Source organism: Myotis myotis, unplaced genomic scaffold (genome assembly GCF_014108235.1).
Source record: "Myotis myotis isolate mMyoMyo1 unplaced genomic scaffold, mMyoMyo1.p scaffold_m19_p_5, whole genome shotgun sequence".
NCBI lineage: Eukaryota > Metazoa > Chordata > Mammalia > Chiroptera > Vespertilionidae > Myotis > Myotis myotis.
The window spans coordinates 41,096,970-41,119,456 of record NW_023416357.1 but is presented as its reverse complement, the minus strand read 5'-3'; the positions used below and the strand labels follow the sequence as shown (position 1 = coordinate 41,119,456).

Sequence of the window (22,487 nt, the reverse complement as noted above, 5' to 3'; positions counted from 1 at the left end):
GGAGGGTGGGGGTAAGAGGGAGAGATCAACCAAAGGACTTCTATGTATGCATATAAGCCTAACCAATAGACCCAGACAACAGGGGGGTGAAGGCATGAGTAAGGGGGGTGGTGGGGAGCACTGGGGGAATAAGGACACATATGTAATACCTTAATCAATAAAGAAAATTTTAAAAATGTAGACAGAATAGTGTAATGAATCTCTGTGCACCCATCATCCAACCTTAACAATTATGAACTCATGGCCAGTCTTGCATCATCTATCCAAGTTCCTTCCAATTATTTTGAAACAAATCCTAGATATATTACTTTATCTGTAAATACTTAGACATGTTCTCTAAAATATCAGAATTTTTTTTATTGATATACGATTGGTGTTTATTTTGGTTTTATATTCTCCCCCACACGCTGTCTCTAATTAGCTATGAAATAATTCTGAAAACTAGTTGCATACAAAAAGGTTAGTCTTATTTTGTTTTACATGCCAAATGGAAAGGAATTCCTACCTGAGTATTTAACATTACTACTCATTTTATCACACTGGCCCTAACTCTTTGAGGCCACAAGTTCAAGTCCCAGCTGGGTACTCTATTCCTTGATAAGAATAAGGGGAGTAATAAAACTGTGTGGTAGTGAAACAAAGGAGGGGTAGAGTGCCCCCCCTTTTACATTTACTGGCGCTAATAAAAATGACCTCCGTGAAGGAATGATGGGGGGAGCCCCACAAATCAGATGTCTCTCAGCCTCAGCCCAGAAACAGAAACGCTTTGCTTTTAAAATTGCTGCTGCCTCAGGAATGATTATTAACAGGCTTCAAAGACCAAGGACGGGACGCCTCCCTCAAAATCCTTGTAGAAACACTAAAAGAAGGGAAAGGAAAGGAAATACTGGACTTTCACTTTTAGATGGAAACCAAAACCAACTAGATGTCAGTTACCTTATAGCGTGTTTGTTCCACGTCATAGATCTTTTTCTCCGATACCATTTTGGGGGCAAAGAACTTGGCTAACTTTGCCAGGTAAACTCCGTTCCGGAGCCCTTCCTCCAGCTCAGTGGTTGGTGGCAATTCTTCAACTAAACAGACTTCCATCCACCTACAGGGATTAAAAAACACAACAAAACGTTACAGTGACTCCAGTTGGGCGACTTTCCAAAGTGAAGAGCTGCAGTGTCTCCCTGGGTGTGATGGAGGCAGTAACAAAGGGAACAGCTGTAGGTGTCACAGATGGAAAGAGAGGACTTCCTGGGTGGGGCAGGGTCTCAGAGCACAAGGTGAACAAGGGGTCCAAGCCCAGAGGCTCTGAGCTCACAGCCTGCCAGAGCTTGTCAACTTCACTTTAGTCTGAGTTTTTACTAATTCTCATTTGTACCAAAGGGGGAAAAGGCCAAACCATTTTGTATGGGTGGAATTAGTCCTGCTGACATTACAGAAAAAAATAATTCCAGTTAACAAGCCTTTTGTGGACGAGATTCTTAGAGGGGGTTATGCCTCTGGGAGAGCATAATTCAAGGTGCTGCGAAACCTGCAATTGCCTCAGTCCAGAAATGACTACCGGGACAGATAGGAAGGGAAAGGAACATTATAATTCAGAAAGCGGACTTGGTCTTCTTTAAAACATACACATTCCTTTTTCTAATACCAGGAACCTACTACATAACCTTTTTGGAAAGATACAGTATTTACCGGGCTCTGAAAAAAAAAAATTCAGAACAAGATCAGATTAAATCTTAGGACACTGAGCCAGTATTGCAGAGAAGAGAGCACCACGGTCATTACTGGCTCAAGGACACACAGTGGGAGGGAGCCAGGCCAGTTCCCATTTCACACTGGTGTGCCGAGAATCTGCCAGTTATGAGGATAATGCCATTCCTACCCATGCTCAAGGAACTATATTCCCTACTATAATATCCAAGAGGCAGGTATACAGGCTCTCAGTGGGGGAGCCCCCCACTTCCCTGCAACCGATCCACCAACAAATCATAAACTCCTAGTGTGAGCCCCATACCATATAGCCAGTCCCCCAGAGGATCATTAACACAACAGCGGCCAATCCTATCAACTTTGGTGGACACGGGAGCACTGTTCTGCAATATTAACAAGTGATCCCGATCCAAGCAGCAGACCCTGTACAATGTCTGAACTGCCTGTAGCTCTGGACAGCATCTTTTAAAAGCTCAAAGAGCCCCTAATAAGCAAGGAGTATTTACTAACCACTTATTAGGCACTGTAAAACATGGAATATATGAGAAAAACAAAAACATAAGCCCTGCTTTCAAAAAGCATCAAATATTGCAAGGAAAAACCCGAGAATCATATACAAGAGGCAATTATGCTCAATGCTACGTGTTGGTTCATAAGAGGAAAAAGTTGGGGAACAGGGTGTGGGGGGTTATCACTGGAGTAGTAGGGAAAACATCACAAAGGTGGTGGAATCTCAATTCGGACTAGAAAAATGAGTATTTGGAAAGGCAGGAGGAACAGCAGAGCCAGGGAGCAGGACAGACTAAGGGCATAAAGGACACATGGCTGCCTCATGGAGAGAACCCAGAGAAGACTTGGGGCCTTTGGGGTTCAAGAGGAGAAAGGAAATGAAGCTGGGCACATACAGGGGAGTTGGGCCTGGAGGAGGGAGCACCGTAAGAGAAGTGCTGATATTTGTTGCCACAGGAAGCAGAGCTCCTGCAGCTTGGGAACAGAGGGGCGACATGCTGACAGGGGTAATTAGAGAAAATTAATCTTGTGTGCTGGATGTCCCAGAGACAAAGCGCTCTGTCAGGCTTTCCCCACTGTGAGAAACTGGGGGACGAGATTAGACAGGAAGAAACGGGGAGGAGACCAAGAAACACTTCAAGGAAACAGTAACAGGACTTGGTGACAGCTCAGAAAAGGGGGTCGAAGGAAAAGAAACATTACCAGCCAGGGAAAGGGGCCTGGTGTGAAGGGAGCTCTCTACACCACGGTTCAGTCCACTGTGTTTCCCCGAGCATTCCCTAACTGCCCTGGTCCAGTTTTCTCCTCTGCTAAAGCGGGGGAGAGTGAGAAGGCTGGGATGGTGCCCCAGCTCTAACATTCTAGCAAGACTATGAGACTGGAAGAGCAGAACAGGTAAAAGGAGATGACGAACTTGGCTTTCATGTATCATACACAAGGTAAAAAAGGGATGTTTGGTTTATATGAGCCTTGTTTCAAAGAAACTGAAGTAAGACTGCCATAGACTTGAAAATTTTAAAAACAATTAAGAAATCAATAATGTTGCCTTTTTAATAAAAATCTGGCCAAGTTAAAAGCCACTGCACTAGACTGAGTTTCTAATCTAACTCCACTACAAATTATAGCATTAACAATGTATTTTCAAACAATTATCTTAAAAATTTTAGGAAATTGTCTTTTTACACAGCAATACATAATTGCTTTATAACAATCCTGTAATTGGGGTACAAGCATGAGGAGTGGGGACAGGTAAACGGACACTTGGTAGCAGCATTCGGGGGAGATAAGTTATTAATTAGAAGCCAGGGGCTGGAAACTAAAATACCAACAACACGGAAGTATGATGATTTAGACACGGACTTGTTGAAAAAAAAAAGACAATCACATTTATTTTTGTTTATATTAGAATAGACATGCAGTTGGCTTCAAATACCAATGACACCAAAAAACGTAGGTTAGCTACAGCCTATCCTATAGCCTATATATTAAAAGGATAATATGCAAATCGAACGAACAGCAGAATGACTGGTCGCTATGATGTGCACTGACCACCAGGGGGCAGATGCTCAACGCAAGTGCTGCCCCCTGGTGGTCAGTGCGCTCCCACAGGAGGAGCACTGCTCATCCAGAAGCTGAGCTCACAGCTGGCAAGCACAGCGGCAGTGGCAGGAGCCACTCCTGCCTACGCAGCAGCACTAAGGATGTTCGACTGATGGACATCCCCCGAGGGCTCTCCGACTGTGAAAGGGCACAGGCCAGGCTGAGGCTCCCCCCCCCCCGCCCCCCCGCCCAGTGCACGAATGTTGTGCACAGGCACCTCTAGTTTAGAATATAGCCATTGCTAATGCTAATGACAGTACAAACTGCTCCAAGGCGAAAAGCATCTTTTTCTTTATAATCCCTTGTGCCTGCCAACATGGTTACATACAGCAGGCACCTAATAAATTGTTATTAAATAAAGGATTCTGCCTACGTAAGAAAAATGTTTCAAGCATCACAGTTAAAACCTTTTAGGATGTGGCCAAGGATTTGTAAATACAGCATTTTTCAACTTTAGGCACCAACGGAGATACCTTTTCACTGCCTTGAAAGTCAAAACGTGATGTTATTATCATCAATGATAACTAGTATTTATTAAGTACTATTTTGTGTTAGGACTGGGATTTAATATTTTATGGGGATTAATCCTTAAGAGCACCCCAAAAGGAAAAAGTATTGTTAGGGTCACCATTTACAGATAATCTGAGGCTCAGAAAGCCCAAGGCCACATATCTAGTAATTGATAAATATAAAAAAACTGCCAGGGGCTTCTGCTCCTCCTATTTTAACTTAAATATGTATATTTCAGAGAGAGGAAGGGGGAGGGAGAGATAGATAGAAACATCAATAGTGAGAGAGAATCATTGATCAGCTGCCTCCGTATACCCCCTACTGGAGATGGAGCCTGCAACCCAGGCATATGCCCTGACCAGGAATTGAACCAGTGACCTCCTGGTTCATGGGTCAACACTCAACCAGCCATACTGGCCGGGCTCCAATTTCAACGTTTAACTTCTCACAACTCAAGAAACAGAACGAATCCTCCAGTCCAGTCCTACAGCCCCGTGTAAAACAAAAGTGATAACAAACACTCCAGTCTACTCCCGGAGCAGCAGTAGGAGTTCCATAGTTTGGAGATATCACTCTTCTAATGTAAGGTCAGAGGGTAGTATAGTCACTCTCAGAGTTGAGTAAATTTCCTGGGGTTTCTTATTTTCTTTTTTTTAGAAGTTCCTCCTTGTCACTTCTTTGCTATCTACCCTGCAATAGTAAATGGCCTGCACTGCCTCAGTGGGTGCTGTTGCAAGCAGTAGTTAGATATGGGAAGCTTAAAGCTGATCCAGATATAGGCACCTCCTCAAGAACTCCTGCAAACAGAGACAGGATTGCAAAGAATCTTCTCAATAAGGTTACATGAGAAAGAATTAAACTCCTACCAACATCAACCTCAGTAGCTCATCTGTTAACACAAACCAATAAAAACTCCAAGTGTGGTTTTTATGGTCGGTTGGGGTCAAACTTCCTACAGCAGTCACAGTGTAGAGACACCTGGCCTGATGTTCAGGAAGTCTGGCTCTGTGGTCCCCAGCTTACTGTACTGGGACAGGTCACTTGAAACCCTGGGCATTCAATTCAGTCCGTGAGTCTAAAATTATAATGGAATTCAAGGACAGTGTAATTATGTAACATGATTTTGTTTTGTTTATTAACAATTTTATAAAGAAATAATCCACACACCATACACTCACCCATTTAAGCTGTACAATGAAATGATTTCTTAGCATAGTCACAGGGTTGTGAGACCATCACTATTCCCAGTTTTAGAACATTTTCATCACTCCAAAAGGAAACCCATTACTCATTCGCAGTCACATCCCATTTACCCACAGATTCCCAATCCACTAAATCTTTCTATGAATTGCCTTTTGGATATTTCATATAAATGGAATCACACAAATAGACATTTGCTATCTCAGGTGGCCTTTTGTGACTAGCTTCTTTTACTTACCACAATGTTTTCAAGGTCCATCTAAGGTATAGGATGTATTAGTACTGCATTCCTTTTTATTGCTGAATAATATTCCACTACATAGGGATATTCCATTTTATTTATCCATTTATCAGTTATTTTATCAATATATGGGTTTCCCCCACTTTTTGGCTAGTATAATATTGCTTAAACATTAGTATAGAAGTTTTTGCATGGACATATGTTCTCATTTCTCTTGGGTATATACCTAGAAGTAGGATGTTTGATCTTTTTAGGAACATCCAGACTATTTCCCAAAGCAGCTTCAATATTTTATATTCCCACCAGTAGTGTATGAGGATTCCAATCTCCCTACCTTCTTGCCAACAATTAGCTGTCTTTTTTAATTATAGCTGTTCTAGTAGATGTTTTGATTTTCATCTCCCTAATGGCTAATGATACTGAGTATCTTTGTATGTGCTATGGTCCTTTTGCATATCTTCTATAGACAAATGTCTATTCAAATCCATTGCTCACATTTTAGTTGGGTTGTATTTTTACAATCGATTATAAGAGGTTTTTATATACTCTATGTAAAAGCCCCTTATCAGATATATGATTTGAAAATTTCTCCATTATGTGTGTTGGCTTATCACTTTCTTGATGGTATCTTTTGAGGTACAAAAAAGTCTTAATTTGACAAAGTCCCACTTATCTATTCTTTTGTTGTTTGTACTTTTGGTGTCAAAGTTAGAAACCACTGCATAACTAAAGTTCACAGATATTTACCTATGCTTTCTTCTAAGAGCTTTACTGTTATACTGTTAACTGTTATGCTTAAGCCCTTTATCCAATTTGAGTTATTTTTTGTATATGGTGAGAGGTAAGAGTCCAAATTCACTCTTTTGCATGTGGATATCCGGATGTCCCAGCACAGCACCACTTGTTAAGAATACTTCATCCCACTGAATTGTCTTGGCACCCTTGTTGAAAATCAATGGACTGCAAATGTGAAAAGATATTTCTAGACTCTCAATTCTATCCCAATGATCCATATGTCTATGAATTATGTATGATAGTACATAAAGTATGAATACATAAAATCACGCTGGAAAGACTTCATATGTCATCAAAAGCCCATCTTCAGATTTGACCCAAAAATCCACAGGAAAGAAAACCAGAATTTGCTGTGTGTGTCCTCCTGTTGACCTTGCATTTACTGCTTCTTCCCTATTCTTTCTATTGATCACTCCTACTGAACCACAGCACCGATATGTAATGTCTAACCCCAAACAAAAGTCAAAGTCATTTCATATGAGCATCTTAATGGTCATTGCAGAACACCTTCCTCCCCTGTCCTGGGGCTACTTCTCCTATTAGTATTGCAAGGTTTCTCTTCTCTCCGTGGGGAAAATTTGGATCACTTTCCAGGCACAGAGAAACAAAATGGAGGTAAAAGAAATTTCCTTTTTACCATTCAAGCAGTCTGTCTTCAATCATCGCCCGCCCCCCTCCTTTTTTTGAGTTGAGGTAGTTTCCATAAGTAGCTCTATGTGTGAAAGTACAAGGTCTGATCCAAGTGAGACTGGGAGAAGAAGGAGGAGGGCGAGGATGCTGGGAGAAGGATAAAGGGGAGAAAAAGGTGAAATTTTTCCAATTTTAAAATGCTTTAGGCCAAAAAGAAAAATAATGTCATTTTGTCTCACAAGAGATAACAAAACCAAACTCATGAAAATCCCAAGACAAACGATCCATGCTTGTATGCTACTTTGTGCCTTGCAGAGCATATGAAAGTTGTTTCACGGAGACATTTGCTATCTCAGTTGTTATTCAGGAAATCACCAACTATAAATCTTGGTCTCTATCATACAGCGCCGTATGGAATAAATGTCCCGAAAGTAGAACTGTTGGCCAGAACCCAGAAAGTGTGTTTTTTTCTGCACAAACCGTTTTAATGCAGTGCCCTGTTCCATGAACTTTCAAGTGTTACAAGTCAATTTCTCTCCCTAAATGTTTTGAAAATCAGCATATGCAATATTTTACAAAAGAAAAAAAAAAGACCAGATATTTTTATACATACAGTGTAATTGGTCACCCTTTGTGTCACTAGATGGTAAAATGTCAGGAGGACTACATTAAGTTCTCACAGGAAACGTTTTTCATTCCCAGAGGCTGCTTGCAAAAATGTCACCATATTAGCTCAGGGGAGCAGAGATGCAGGAGAACCCACACTGCATCACTGAATGGACATCCTCAGGTCCCCAACCTTCTCTCATACAAAACTTACTTGGTTCAGTATTAAAAAATGGCATGAAATATGAAAATGATGCTAATTATTTTCCTTAAAATACAGATACATAATACCACGAAAAGAATCAATATATGACTCCAAGACCTAACAGGAATGGAGCAGACTTCTGAGGACTTATTTCTCGTTAGGAGGTGATGATAGAGCAGAATATGTTGAGTTTGGCAAGCATTTCCCAACCTGCGTCCACAGAATGCTGGTTCAGTGAGATGCTAACAGTGTCCTGGGGAAGGGTGGGGAGAAGGAGGCCAAATAAGTTTAGAAAATACTACCTTCTATATCCCCTCTTAATACAACTCATAAGTTGTATTAGCATCCTAAAAGCTCAGAGAATTCCTGAAGTAGGGAACCAAGTTTAAATTCTCTTAACCCGAAGTTTCCCCAATGTTTTGATCACAGAACTTCATTCCTCCAGAATACCCGGTTGGTAACGTTCCGTATCATCAAATGGCAGGGAACTGACAGAGGCAATACAATTTGGTGACTGAAACCACAGCATCTGGGGTTATTCTTTCTGGACTCAAAGTGTAGTTCTAGCACAATACTAGTGATTCCTCTGCAAAATAAGGATATTTTAAGTATGCACCCGTAGAGGGCTGTTGGAAGGAGTAAATGAGAATCTGTGTAAAATGTTTAGCACTGTGCCCGACACTGATTAAGAACCCAGCAACCACGATGATTAGCATGTCTCCGAGTGTGAACCTGGCCTAGCCCCTCACCAGATGTGTAACCGTGACATATTAACCAGTTATTCCAGCTAATACCTTTGAGCATCTAGTACTTTCCAGACACTGTTGTGAGTGGTGCACCAGGCAGCACCCCTAAGTTTACTGAGCAGCAAGTCTCAGATTCTTACCGATGTTAGGGTGCCACTAGTTCAAAGTGCTTCCGGTAATAAAATGACCCAGTACCAGTGCAGGACCCAGCAGACAGCCGGTCCCCTGATATCACTCATATGGTTCCCTTCTCTTTAAAGGAACAAATTTTTCAAAGAATCTTTTTGGGTGAGAAACTTTTTAAAGATGGATATGTAAAGCATCCTTAGCCATGGGATGAGGAAAAAAGAGAAATAAGCTGAATGGCCCGAGGCACCTGAAATATAAGAAAGCCTGCAAACTTTGTAGCACAATGGTAATAGGTCTAATTAATTCTTGGAAATTTTGAAATAAATTTTGAAAAACATTGAAAATGTTTCACAGCATTCACTGTTGCTCAAATACATGCTCTATTCATAATTCTTCCTAACTCCAGGAGCCAATTAGATACTTACTGTACTTCTAATTAGGTTTGGCCCAACGAATCATCTACCTGGGATGTATTATACTATTACAACATACCTGGGGAGACAACTGGCTTAACATATACAAACCACAAAAGAATACATTTGCATGTGCTAAAATTTCTAGATAGGCAGACATTGCATAAAGCAATGAGCCTAGAGAATAAAACAATTTTTTTAAAAAACAAACATGTACTTATTTTTAATGTTAAGCAAAAGCTGGTCTTAAGCTTCAACATTTGGTTGGGAGAGAAAAAAAATGGAGAGACAATATTTAATGTGTTCCATATCATGGATATCTTAGATGACCTGGTTTAAGTGTTAAATACTTAATAGTGCTTTAATAACACTTAAAGTCTTTTTCTGAAATTACACTCATATACTGGAAAAAAAACCCCAAAAGCTAAGAATATACAGGATAGTTGACACCTAAGTGATGATTGAAGAAATATACACGTCTGAAGGGAAATGCTTACATAGGAAAACAGTCTTGGAGTGTCCAGGGATCCAGGTGAGGATGAGAATCCTCCGTATTCCGCCCTCTGCTGGTGTATTATATATGCGCCTATATATGTGCCTGTAGTTCTCAGCGACACAGCATCCCCAATATATTTGAACAGTTATAAACTGTTGGTACAAACTTTCTGGAAAACACTCTGATGAGGTAACAGTAAAAAAATCACTGTACACCTATTACGTCTAGGGCATGGTATTATATAAAGTTCTATTTACTCTTCTCATAACCCTATGAGTTAGCATCTTCCTTTAGAAAAATAAGGAGCCAGATACCAAAGATGAAATATCTTGTCCAAGCTCATGTATAAGTGAAAAAAAAGCATGATTTGAACCCAAATAGCACTCTTAACTCTGCCCATTAACCACCATACTCTACTGCTTCTTGAAAGAACACATTAGGAAACTTAAAATACAAGCTAGATAGTTTCCTTTGTGAATATAGCTTAATAAACACAGCTATGGCTGAAGATTTTTGTGTAAAAGTAAAACTGGAAACCACCTAAGTGTCTAAGAAAATCCTGTTTATCTATTGGATAGAGTGTCATACAGTCACTTGAGCTATTTTCATAGAATACTCAAGAAGATGGAAAATATACTTGTGGTAAATTAAGAGAAAAGAATGGGATACAAAATTATAGAAGAAGATAATTTTATTTTTAAAATTATATGTATTTAAATTAATGTACACAGACTGAAAAACATGTAGCAAAAAATGTTAACAGTGGTTTTCCTGGTGAAGTTCTTCACTGTATTGGTGAAACTCTTCATCTGGTCCTGTTTCATAATTTTTTATCATAAGCAAGTATTATTTTCAATAACAGAAATTAATGAAATACAGGACCAGCAGGTAAGCTGAGGTTTCAATGCAGGCTGTCCCCTCACAGCACACCCGTCCTCCACACGCCATTCTGCTAGGACAAATTCTTCAAGATGAATGTGATGAACAGGGCATCAGCTCACTTCCTAGGAATGGTCACTTCGTAAGCAGAAACTCACAGGGAAGCCCTTTCTCAAAGCAGAATAAGCCAGGCTGATCTTCACAGATGATGCTTTTCCCAAGGGAGCCGCGCCTGTGCCTTAATACAGGATGCGGTGAACATCCTCTTTGGGACTGGCTGAAGGGGCTGCTGGCCCTTTCAGAGCTGTCTGTGGGGTGCAGCTGAGCACTGGACTCCGGGTCCCAAAAACCCTGGCTTCAAACTTGGTTCTGCAACTTTTAAGTTGTGATGACCGTGGCATGCAACCATCAACCTGGGCCGCAATCTCGCCCTTTTGGAAATTGGGTACAACACAGCTACCCCACAGGGATGTCCTGAGGGTGAAAACAGATACCATGTGTGGAGTCACCTGGTTGCAGGTGTTCAAGAAACAACTGTTCACAAATAGGAAGAAAATGAATTGGGCAGGAGAGCATCAGTTTAAAGAGTAAGGCTCCACAGCAGCATGGTCACGGTCACACTGACATGAACGTGTAAGGTCCAAAGTCCTCAGGGTGGAGACTGTGGGGCAGAGGACACTGTGCAGGACAACCAGCAGGCCACAGTGCCTTGGAGTGGGCTCTGTCCACCTGGCTTCCCTAGAACTTACTAAGGAGGTGGTGGGTGGAGTGGGGGGGGGGGGGGCGGTGGCAAGACAGTAACGTTCAATTGCAGTGCAAAGCACTTTTTGCTTGACAAGGTAACCACAAGCTGGGGTGCAGGAAAAAAGTGAAGAAGAATGAACCGAAAGTCGTTGGCAGCAGTTTCCTGGCAAACCAACCCTCATCTGAGGCTTCTGCATGAATTCTGACCTAAATAACAACGGAGGGCTTGATGAGGCAGATTCTCCTTCCTGGGTTTGTGCACATGATCTAACCACAGAGTAATCACTGTTCTTGCACTTTTACACATTTATTTGCCCAACAGAGGCAAGAAAATGAAAGCAGCAAGCTTATGATAAGACCATGGTAAAGTCACTAATTTGCCACGACTCCTTCCTACCTCTAACCCAATATTCAATATGGAATAGGTAAATAATGAACGTTCTGGAACACCAGGAGAATGCCATAGCTAAGGGCATATTTCAAAATATAAGCAACCCAACTGGGCACAAGCTGTATCCAGCATGGATTTCCTTTCTTCTTTTCCACCCCTTAAACTATAGGTATCTTGTGCTGAAAGGCGATCCTTTCCTGGAAATGGGGAATTAGAAAGAGATAGGAAGACTGATTTTTCTAGAGTCTAAAAGATCAAAAGAGCTCTCAGCAGTTAGTAGTGAATAACATCAGGAGAAGACACTACTGGAAAGTTTAACTGTGAGAAATGTCATTTCAGTACCATATCAAGAGCCTCTTCCTCTCTACCTCCATCTTCTGCCCAGCACTTATTGGTTCCCCCACTCCTACTACCAGCTGTACCGAGAAAGTGACAAACGAGGACTCACTGGATGCCATCAATCATTGTCACTAAGAGGAAAATGAAAAGAACCCAACATATGTTCTCGCAAATGCCTCCCACTCTCCACTCCCACTCCCCCTCCTCTCCACCGGCACACAATCTTTAGAAGCAGCAAGCCACGTTTTAATAGCCCTTCAGTGGAAATGGATGACGAGCAGTAAGTAGAAGCAGCCCAAGCACCATTCTTTCCCATATGTGTGTCCATATTTACAGTTCACAGTTCACACACGACCCGGGTCACACCGGAGCAGGGCTGCACACCGACCGGCTCCTGCCCACCCAGACCACAGTGAGTGGAAGGACAGATGAGTAAACCAGCGCTGCACGCATGTCAGGAGGGATGCGGACTAGAAAGGATGCACAACATAGGTAGCAGATGGTACACTCTGCCACTTGTTCTGGGGACAGCAAAAAGGAGTTCCTTGTTTCTCTGCTGACCACTGACAATTGGTAAATCGATTCCTATGGCAACAGCTCTAAGTATAACACTCTAAAAATAAAAGAAGGCTGCTTTAAGTGAAAGACACTTGCATTCGTTTCTGGGAATATAGTGAGGGGCAACTTGTATCATAAGCCATTGAATAATTTCTCTGTTTAACTCCATCATCCCCTAGTGCACATCTATTCTGGCTAAATAATATAAGAGGAAAACACATACAACAAATACAAAAAAACTACATGCATGAGGGTATTAAATCACAGTGATATTAAAAATGAACGACTTAAAGTTGTTTCACAGAAAAGATTGTGAAGCTGGGTGCATAATATAGATGAACTATGCAATTATTAAAATTTATAAGGACAACTTAGCAAAATGGAGGAACGGTGATGTAACAAGGTGAATAATACAAAATATACGGACTTTTTGTTATAGCCATGTCAGGTGTGCGCACATATGAAAGTTGATATATTAGGTTGGTGGAATTCTAGGGTTTCCTAAATTTGTGTTGAAGTGTTGTTTGTGATAACAAAAATTAAGATAAAAGAAAAATAGGAGTAAAGGTTACTGCAATGCTTCAACTATTTTCAAAGTCTCAGTTCTGCCGAACAAGTATAGGTTGCAACAAACTAGATTAGCTGCACACCTAACACCAAAGACGGAACACTCAGAGCCTGGGGAAAAGCTAAGGCACAGAATGAGAGCCATACCATTTGCATAAATTGAAAATACTAACAAGACGAGCTACACTGCAAGAATACATACAAACCTAAATGAAACACTTTATACATATCTGAATGGTTGCCGATGGGAGGAAGTTAACTAGGGATAAAAGGAGGTAACTTTTAGGGGACCCAGTAACCACCATGTGACTAGTGAGACCGTGTGCTATACCCTGGGAGTGTGATTGGCTCAACATTCGCACTCAACCTCTGCACAAGGATGGCAAGTCGTAGTTTTAAGATTTTGAAGTGAACTGCTACCATTTCAGACAGCCAGATATTTCCTCTCCATCATATACGCCATGCTCCCAAGCAGAAGTTGCTTCATACAGAACCATTTCTGTTTAGTCCCAGGTTCTACTTTTCCTCTGTTTTAAAACAAGATGAAAACACTGCAGGAAATGATCTCTTCTGAAAAATATTTCATCATGTTGCCAGTCGTGTACACCACTGTGTTACACAATTAAACAATAATTGTATAGTCATACCTGTATACATTTGTGTGTATAGTTATATATATATATAGCTACAGAAATATAACTATTCAGAAATTATCCTTTGGAAGCTACAAAAGAAATCTGCAAAAGTGGTTATCTCTGGGGCGGAGGAGTGGATAGAAAGAAGACAACTGCCACTGTGTACTCTTCTTTTAAATTTTGTACCATGTGCATATATGACCAAATACAAGTTTTAAAGCACTTAATTAAGCAACCACCCACTCTGTACACATACTATTACAAAATAAGCTTACCAAGCAAAATGTCCCAATTATACCAGAACCAGTAGGAGTCCAAGGAGCCCTTCCCTCAAAGCTATATCCGGGGTTCCCTTGGCTAGATACCTTTCTCCCTGCTCAACCAGAAGCATCCCACCAGGGGGCAGTCTCTGCAGCGGTGCTGGCCTGGGCTTCCCTGGTTTTATATGTAGGTTAATAATTAATTAGAGCTCCGCCACTCAGAATATCTTCCCAGCACCAAAGGCCGCTGGGGACTGCTGCCTCTGCCAAATGGCCCCACACGTGAGTCTCCACGTTTCTTAGCTCTGCGAAGCACAGACGCCCCTGTGATCTAGCTGAACACAGGAACCCCTGGGTGCTCCAGAGTCCTTACACCTCACCAAAGAAGGCAAGTTAAGACCTTTTAAAACTAAGGTCCTTTTCTTGACCATCTGCTAGCTCCTGGGTCAGAACAGCAGCTACCAGGGGTGGCGTGGCCATAGAAGCAAGACGAGGAGAAGAGGGGGCCACCAGACCGGCTGGAAATCGGTGCCTGTGGGAGGGAGCCACCCTACAGCATGTTTGGGAATTGGGGACCCTCATTGCCATCCACAGTGATTTCTCACTCAGAGAGACTTGGAGATGAGTAAGAATTTCCAGACAGATAATTAAGTACCATTTTACTTGTCTAACAACTTCATCATTGCTCTGTACTGAAATAGACATCAGAAATAGAGAAAACCTTTTTCCTGTGACAAACCCTTACAGAGGGGGGAAGTGAAAGACCACAGGAATAAAAAGCAATCTCGTCCCACCCACCTTGGGGAAAAAGCAACGGACAAGTGGGGCCTTTAGGGGGAAGGGCAAGGAGAAGCCAGAAACTAAACTTCTATGTAATAAGAACATCAGAATTCAAACTCCAGAGCTGAATATTATGTCCAGTTAGGAAAGAGAAGACAGGAAAAGAGTGATGGACACAAAAAGAAACTGGCTGAGACCCGCCCCCCCCCCCCCCCCCCCCCCACACACACACACTCCCACAGTTTCCCCCTCTGACAGGAAGCACAAATCATCCGGACTTAGTGACTGACAGCAAGGTTTCCAGCTCGGCTGCCTGGACAAACCACCAGGACAGCTTCGGAGATGGGACCTGCTGGAGGGGCGGTGAGGCTGGAGGCGAGCTGCCGAAAGCACTCACGTGCACCCTCACGTCCTCTGTGACCACCATCGCGCTCATGTAAATGTTTCACCTTCAGTGAAGTCATTAGCGACCACACAGAGAGAGACAGGCTGCCAACCGCAAGGAGAGTCACGCGAAGGTTTTAGGGAACAGGAGCTGTTATAAGAGAACACTATTACACCCCGGTCTTCTTAGGTTTCAGGAAATGTGGCTTGACCGACAGTGCAGCCAGCTCGGTGCAATAACAAATCATGGAGCGAGGGCGTGCTGGGCTGGCTTGGGTTTCACGGGCCTCCGTTTCGGGGCTGCCAGAGCCTCACCTAACACCTTCCAGGCCTGCCTATCTGTAAGACATAGGATCTGAAGCCGACCAATTATCATCTCTACAATCTATCTACAGGCATCACTAACTGTATTTCCAGACCACAGAAACAGAGCTTAATTCTAGCACATACCCAGAATATGAAATGGATGGGCACACCGTCCTTACATAAACATACAGCGAGCATATGTGAAAAGCAGATGTTCTGATACGATCCCTGGTGGACGAGAAAAACAAGCAGGACTCGGAACTGGGTGGCAACACGCTGAGCGCCACTTAGTCAGCTATGGCGGAGCTGGAAGAGAGCGAGGGTGCCTTATGCACCTAGAGAAACTGGAGTTTAAAATGTTCCGGCTAAGGGGAAATCCAAATTTAAAGGGACTTTTAACCAGTAGAGACCAATCTGTTGGCAAGACCTGTCCCCAAGGGGCCTGAGGCATGCAAGGATAGATAACAAGGAGATTTCAGATTTTATCGGCAGAGAAAATGTCAGTGAGGGTATTAAGTAGCTAGGTAGAGCAGAAGTATTAGTCACTTCTAAATACCTAAATTATTAATATGAATTGGAATAAATCCAGACTAACTCTAGCAGGGCTTGCAAACAGATGCCTGCAGGGGCGAAGCAGACGCTGGCAAAGGGCTAAGCTGTCCGGCTCCAGCCCCACTGCCGTCTTGTGGGAACATCGACCACTGGGGTCCTGCCTTCACCATTTCCTTAGAAGTGAGAAATCCAGGTATTTTTATGAGCACTTGTGATTTTTAATGCTCAGAACTAATTTAAAAATAGTTAAACACTCTGCCTGTTGAATGAAACACATCTTAAACTTTTATAACATTTGAAAGGGAAGTGAAAATATGCCTCGTGAATATGTTTTCAGATGGGTAAAAGGCTGGCCATGAATTTACAGGGTTAGCAGCTGTCTTTCTCGGCACATTTTTAAAAAAATAGAGCTTAAAAAAATAGCAAGGCACTATATTTACATAATTACTAAATGTATGATAACAAATACATTAGAAGAAGCAGCATAAAATAGGAAGGGCAAAAAAAAGAAACGTTACTGCTTTTAGAGTGGCTGTTTAAAAAACAACAGACAGAAAATAACAAATGTTGGGGACGATATAGATAAACTGAAACCCTCATGCATTACTGCTAGGAATGTAAAATGGTGCAGCCACTGTGAAAAACAGTTTGGTGGTTCCCCAAAAGTTAAACATGAAATTACATATGATCCAACAATTTCACTTCTGGTTAAATACCCAAAAGAATTTAAAGCTGGGACTCAGATAATTGTATACCAATATTCATAGCAGCATTATTCACAATAGCCAGACAGAAACAACTCAAGATAAACAGAAAAACAAAATGTGGCATTACCTGTACAATAGATTACTATTCAGCCTTAAAAATAAAATTCTTATATATGCCACAACATGGATGAACCTTGAAGTCATTATGCTAAGTGAAATAAACCAGACTAAAGGGACAAACTCTGTATGCTTCTACTTATAGGAGGTCCTTACAATAGTCAGGTTCATAGAAACAGGAAGTAGAATGGTGATTGCCAGCGGCTAGGGGAACAGGAATGAGGCTTTTAGTGTTTAATAATGGGTGTAGTTTCAGTTTTGTAAGAAAAAATGTTCTGGAGAAGGACAGTGGTGAGAGTTGTATTATATTGTAAATATATTTAATGCCAAGAAACTGTATATTAAAAATGACTAAAATAGTAAATTTCTGTCATATATACCACAAACAATAAGGGAAAGAATAATATGGATATAGATGGAGAAGACAATCAAAGGGAGGTGCCTTGCTACTTGCTGGTTTTCTCAGGAGCCAATTCAGGTACACGGACCTCCAGCTCCCACCCCAACCCCTTAGCTATTACAGCCTGGCTATGGCCCAAATGGGCTGTTGTGACTATAGGAATCTTGTTGCCCGATAGAAATCTCCCACAGGGCCATGGTGCATGGCTGTACAGGTGGCACAGAGCACAGCATCCAGGCCCAGGAGACCAGCCTGTGCTCCACTGGCCAGGCCTTGTATCTTGAGGGGACGCCTTCCCCTTTTCACAAAGGCCCTATAGACTAGTAGTGGCCCTGATCTTCCCTCCCCTCACAGTGGTCTTCCCTTCTAACTCCCTGTTTCTGTTCATGGTACCCTCTCTTGTCATCGATCCAAGATTGAAACTACAGTGTTATTCCAATCAGCTACTGGTTTCTATCAACTCTGCTTCTGTTACCCTTCATCCTCCCTGTCCACTCCCACTGCCACTTACCGCACTGAGACTCTTTGACCTCGGGTCTGAACTTTTACCTTTGATCTAGTACCCCTCCCACATGATCCAGTTTACAGACTGCTGCCAGACTAATTTTCCCCACATCAATCTCACCATTTTACTCACACACCTTCAGTGGTTTCTCTTTCCTCTCCTGTATGTTAAAGAAAATGTACAATGAAGTAGCTCACTCACACCTAATCAACTCTACTAGCTAAAGCGAGACCATCGGTTTATCTTCACTGTCCCTTCCTCAGGTGAGTATGAAGAAACAGCAGCAATTCAAACCCTCTTTCCAGCTGAACACACCTTTATATTTCCACGTTCCTGGCAAGGAGTTAGTAGATGGAAACTGAAGAAAACTTAGAGGACCTTGGGCTTCCTATCCCTATAGCTAACTAAAATGGTATCTCATAGTTCTGGAGGCTGTCAAGTCCAAAAATAGGGCTGGTCAGGGGTGAGCACTCTTGCTGCTTCATAGCTGGCACCTTCTCGCCGTGTCCTCATATGGTGGAAGGGGCTAGTGATCTCTCTGGGGTCTCATCTCTAAGGACATATTAACCCCATTTTTGAGGGCTCCACCCTCATGAATTAATTATCTCCCAAACCCATCTCCTAATACCATCACATCAGGCATTAGGATTTCCGCATATGAATTCTTAGGCGACACAAACATTCAGCACTGGCCAGGAAGCCCCCTACCTTCCTAAAGTGAGATCTATGTTAGGCCACAACTCAAATCCTACAGAAGTACCAATAGCATTCACCTGGCCCTGCCCTTTGGAGCAAGAAAGGATACATGGGAAAAACAAAATCCAAGGAAGTGCAAGGTGAGGATTTAAAGAAAAAGAATATTATTAATATAAAGAAACATAGTTTTGAATGGGATTTTTTTATTATTCTTAGAATTACAGCCAAGACCCAACAATGAGGACAATGGGACCAAGAACCCTTCTTAGAATGCCATACACACGTAAGGCTGACATCGCCCCTACTTCTACCAAGAGATCACAGGACCAGTCCAACTGCCTGACTGCAGCCCCTCCCTCCACCCTGCCCCCAAGGAAAGGAAGAATGGTTGATGCTGGCTTTTCGGGGAGGGTGAGTGTCTATGCAAGTTACTACCTGCTTCCCCAAAAATTAAGAGCATGGGAGGGTTTCTAAGAGAATCTCAAGGAGAGACTAAGGTACCTGCAAGAAGTGGAAGGGGGCATCCTGTTCCTTATCTGGGTGCTGGCTGAGCTGCAAACCTCACAGGCCACCCTGGGCTAACACTGTAACAGAATGGAGCACCTTAGGGAGCTGACAGAAGGTGGCATCCATCAGCTGGACACTCATAAACACAGATGCTGACACCATTTCTGAGCTAGAGATTTGGAAGGTGGGAAGCCCCCTTGGAGGAGCCCTCTGCAAGCAGACCTTAAAGTGACCCAGGAGCAGTACCCCTGGAAAACAAGATGGGAGTACTCCTGCTCCATGCCAGTTCTTTACAACTCTGGACAGAGTGTGACGGGATCCCAGTTCTTAAGTAGTGCCTTTTGAAGGAGTGTTGAGGTTAATGAGGCAGGAGCCCTAGGATTGCCAGGCAGCTGCTGGGCCAGGCAGCAGGACACTCTCGACTCCAAGGAGGAGTCGGGAGTGTGAACGGGGAATGAACACCTAGCAATGCCAAAGGGAGACACCGCGCCCTATGAAGAAGCTAACATGGCCCCAGAGAACCACAAACTCTGTGACGTGATCACCCGCACCAGAGTAAGCCAGGTGGATGTACCTTCTCACCACCGACTACGACTTGCCAAATTCAGTAACTCCTGGAGCTGTGCATTCTATTTCCTGTCACACTGGGAGGAGCTGGAGCCCAGAGAGAGACAGGGAAGGTGCTTGACTTGGATATGAGATTAGGAGTTTTGGAAAGGAATTCTAGAACATACCCAATGCCCAGCGGCTGGCCCGGGGGATCTGACAGAGCACAATTGTAAGCAGTTCCTTGGAAAAAATTAAAGTCACTTCATGCTGTTAGCCCCAATGAACTGAGTGAGGCTCCTCAAGAAATCAGCCACACTAACAGTAGGGCTAAGTACACATAAGTTGCAAACTCCCCCTAAATAAACGGTGCAGTTGAAAAATAGTTCAGCAAAGTTGTACTCTAGCTCGAGGCAGGCCAGGGTCAGTTGTAGGCTCCTCCTGTCGCTCTCCAAGGAGCAGGCTTCAGCTTAAGGCCTCTGCCAACCTCATGCTCCTGGGAAGTGAAGGGCAGAGGTCTGCACTTGAACTTCCATCCCTTCTCCTAGGTGCTGCGTCAGGTAAATTAACATGGATGGAACCCCCACTCTGTAGCAGGCAATACACTGGTTATTTTACCTGACAGTTCTGGTAGGTAGCGGTGGAACTTCTATATTACAGAGATTATCTCATCTAAGTTACATTCATGGTCCAAATGACATTCCAATGAAGCCTGAAACTGAACCGAATCCATGCTGATTCCATCCCACTGCACTGAAGAGCGAAGGTGGGGTGGGGGCTGAAAGGAGCCCAAAGGAGAGCTCACGTGTCCAAAACAATTTTAGAACGACGGCTGCTCACCAGCAGTTTAAAAAGGCACACCGTTTTATTTACATTTTCAAATCTGTAAAACCTGATGGTGTGTTAAGTTATTATAAATATAAAAACTAAATCAGTATGTCCACCCTCTTCCCTAGCAACTCTCATGACGGGACAACGCCAGTCCTGGACAACAGCAGAGTGACCTTTAGCAGGAAGACAAAAGCACTATTGAAAAAAAAAAAAAAAAAAAAAAAGCTAGTTCTGAACAGAATGCACTAGTTCTGAACAGAACTCAAACTTGCCAAGCCGTCTGCACTTTGGAATTTTGCAGTGTTTAATGTCAACTGTCCAGAACTGGCCTGTGGGTCTCTCTGGGAAAAAAAAAAAAAATATTTCCATCCCACCATCGCACCCAGCTTGATAGGTAGCATGGTAGGTAAGTCAAAAGTTCCTGAAAGCCATGCACAGGACACTGCTCAGGAAAGGCCTTTATTAACCTTTCACACGTTTTAACCAGAAGACTTATCTTAACCAAATTATCTCTGCAGCCAGTCCCTTGCTGGTTGAATCACTATGCAAATATCGGAGCTCTGAGTCACTGGAAATTGAAAGAGATTTGGTTTAGTAAGCACAAGACCTTTTCCTAGAAATGTAGGGGGCCTGCAGGAGACAGCTGATCTGATGAATACAGATACAAAAATTCTAAACAAAATACTAGCAAATCGAATACAACAATACATTAAAAAAATAATACATCATGATCCAGTGGGGGTCATTACAGGGGCACAAGGATGGCTCAATATATGCAAATCAATCAATGCAATACAACACATTAACAAAACAAAGGATAAAAATCACATGATCTTATCAATAGTTGCAGATCTAATTTCTAAAAAATGGCATTGATGGTCTTTTTGTTTGTTTTTTGGTCGTTGTTTTTTTGGATCGGCACGGCAAATTTACTCCTGCGCAAAAGGGTGCTGTTGCCAACTGGAAATCATGGGCACATGGGCAAAGCACACCAAACGGGAAGTCCGTTCGGGTTTTATTTCCTGATGCGGGTCTGCCCGGCATGAGGTTCTTTTTTAAAAAAAGTTTTATTTTATACCAGAGTTGTAACTTACAGGGATTTTATTTGACAACATAGATGCCAATATTTTTATAGTTTCAAATCAAGGTAACATAGCATCCTCCCCCTGGATCGCTGCAGAAAGTTTCTAAACTTCTTTTTTGGGATCCACTTTTGCCTACTGACAATCTGTCTTCATACAATCAAAGTTTTGTCTCAAACAAAACTGATGCTGTCACTCTGCTTAAAATACTTCAGTGGCATCCATAGGCCCAAAGCCTTCACCTGGCCACAGGCCCTGAGCTCCAGCCTGCCTGCTGCTTGGCCTCACCCCTTCCTGGCCTCCTGTGTCCCTGCCTCCTGGGCTCTCCCTCAGTTTCTAGAATGTGCCACTTGCCATCCTTCTCAGAGCCTTTGCACCTACTGTCCTCTCTGCCCTAGAGACAAATACTTCCATCTATGCATGTCCAAGGATGTAAAGAAAATCAAGCAAAAATCCTGGACCCAAACCAACAATCATTACTGCAGTAGTTCTCAACCTTCCTAATGCCACGACCCTTTAATACAGTCCCTCATGTTGTGGTGACCCCCAACCATAAAATTATTTTCGTTGCTACTTCATAACTGTAATTTTGCTACTGTTATGAATCGTAAATATCTGATATGCAGGATGTATTTTCATTGTTACAAATTGAACATAATTAAAGCATAGTGATTAATTACAAAAACAATATGTCATTATATATGTGTTTTCCGACGGTCTTAGGCGACCCCTGTGAAAGGGCCGTTCGACCCCCAAAGGGGTCGCGACCCACAGGGTGAGAACCGCTGCATTACTGGCTTTAATATCATGAAAGAAGCACAGAGGGGTTTACAAAGGCTTGCACTTCTTAGTACACGTTTTTCACTCACACCCTGCTTTGGGATGTGTTCCCAATGGTGACAATGAACTATAAGAAGTTC

The 22,487-nt window shown here is 42.6% G+C and overlaps 1 protein-coding gene across 3 annotated transcripts in view; it reads right to left on the bottom strand.

Moving 5' to 3' along the window:
* IQGAP2 (IQ motif containing GTPase activating protein 2) overlaps positions 1 to 22,487 on the bottom strand; it is a 267,786-nt gene that overhangs the window by 135,950 nt on the left and 109,349 nt on the right. For all 3 annotated transcript variants that reach the window (XM_036308005.1, XM_036308004.1, XM_036308003.1), the window contains one exon: positions 937 to 1,093. In XM_036308005.1, the coding sequence (XP_036163898.1) occupies positions 937 to 1,093 (157 nt within the window). The remainder of the gene's footprint in view (positions 1 to 936; positions 1,094 to 22,487) is intronic.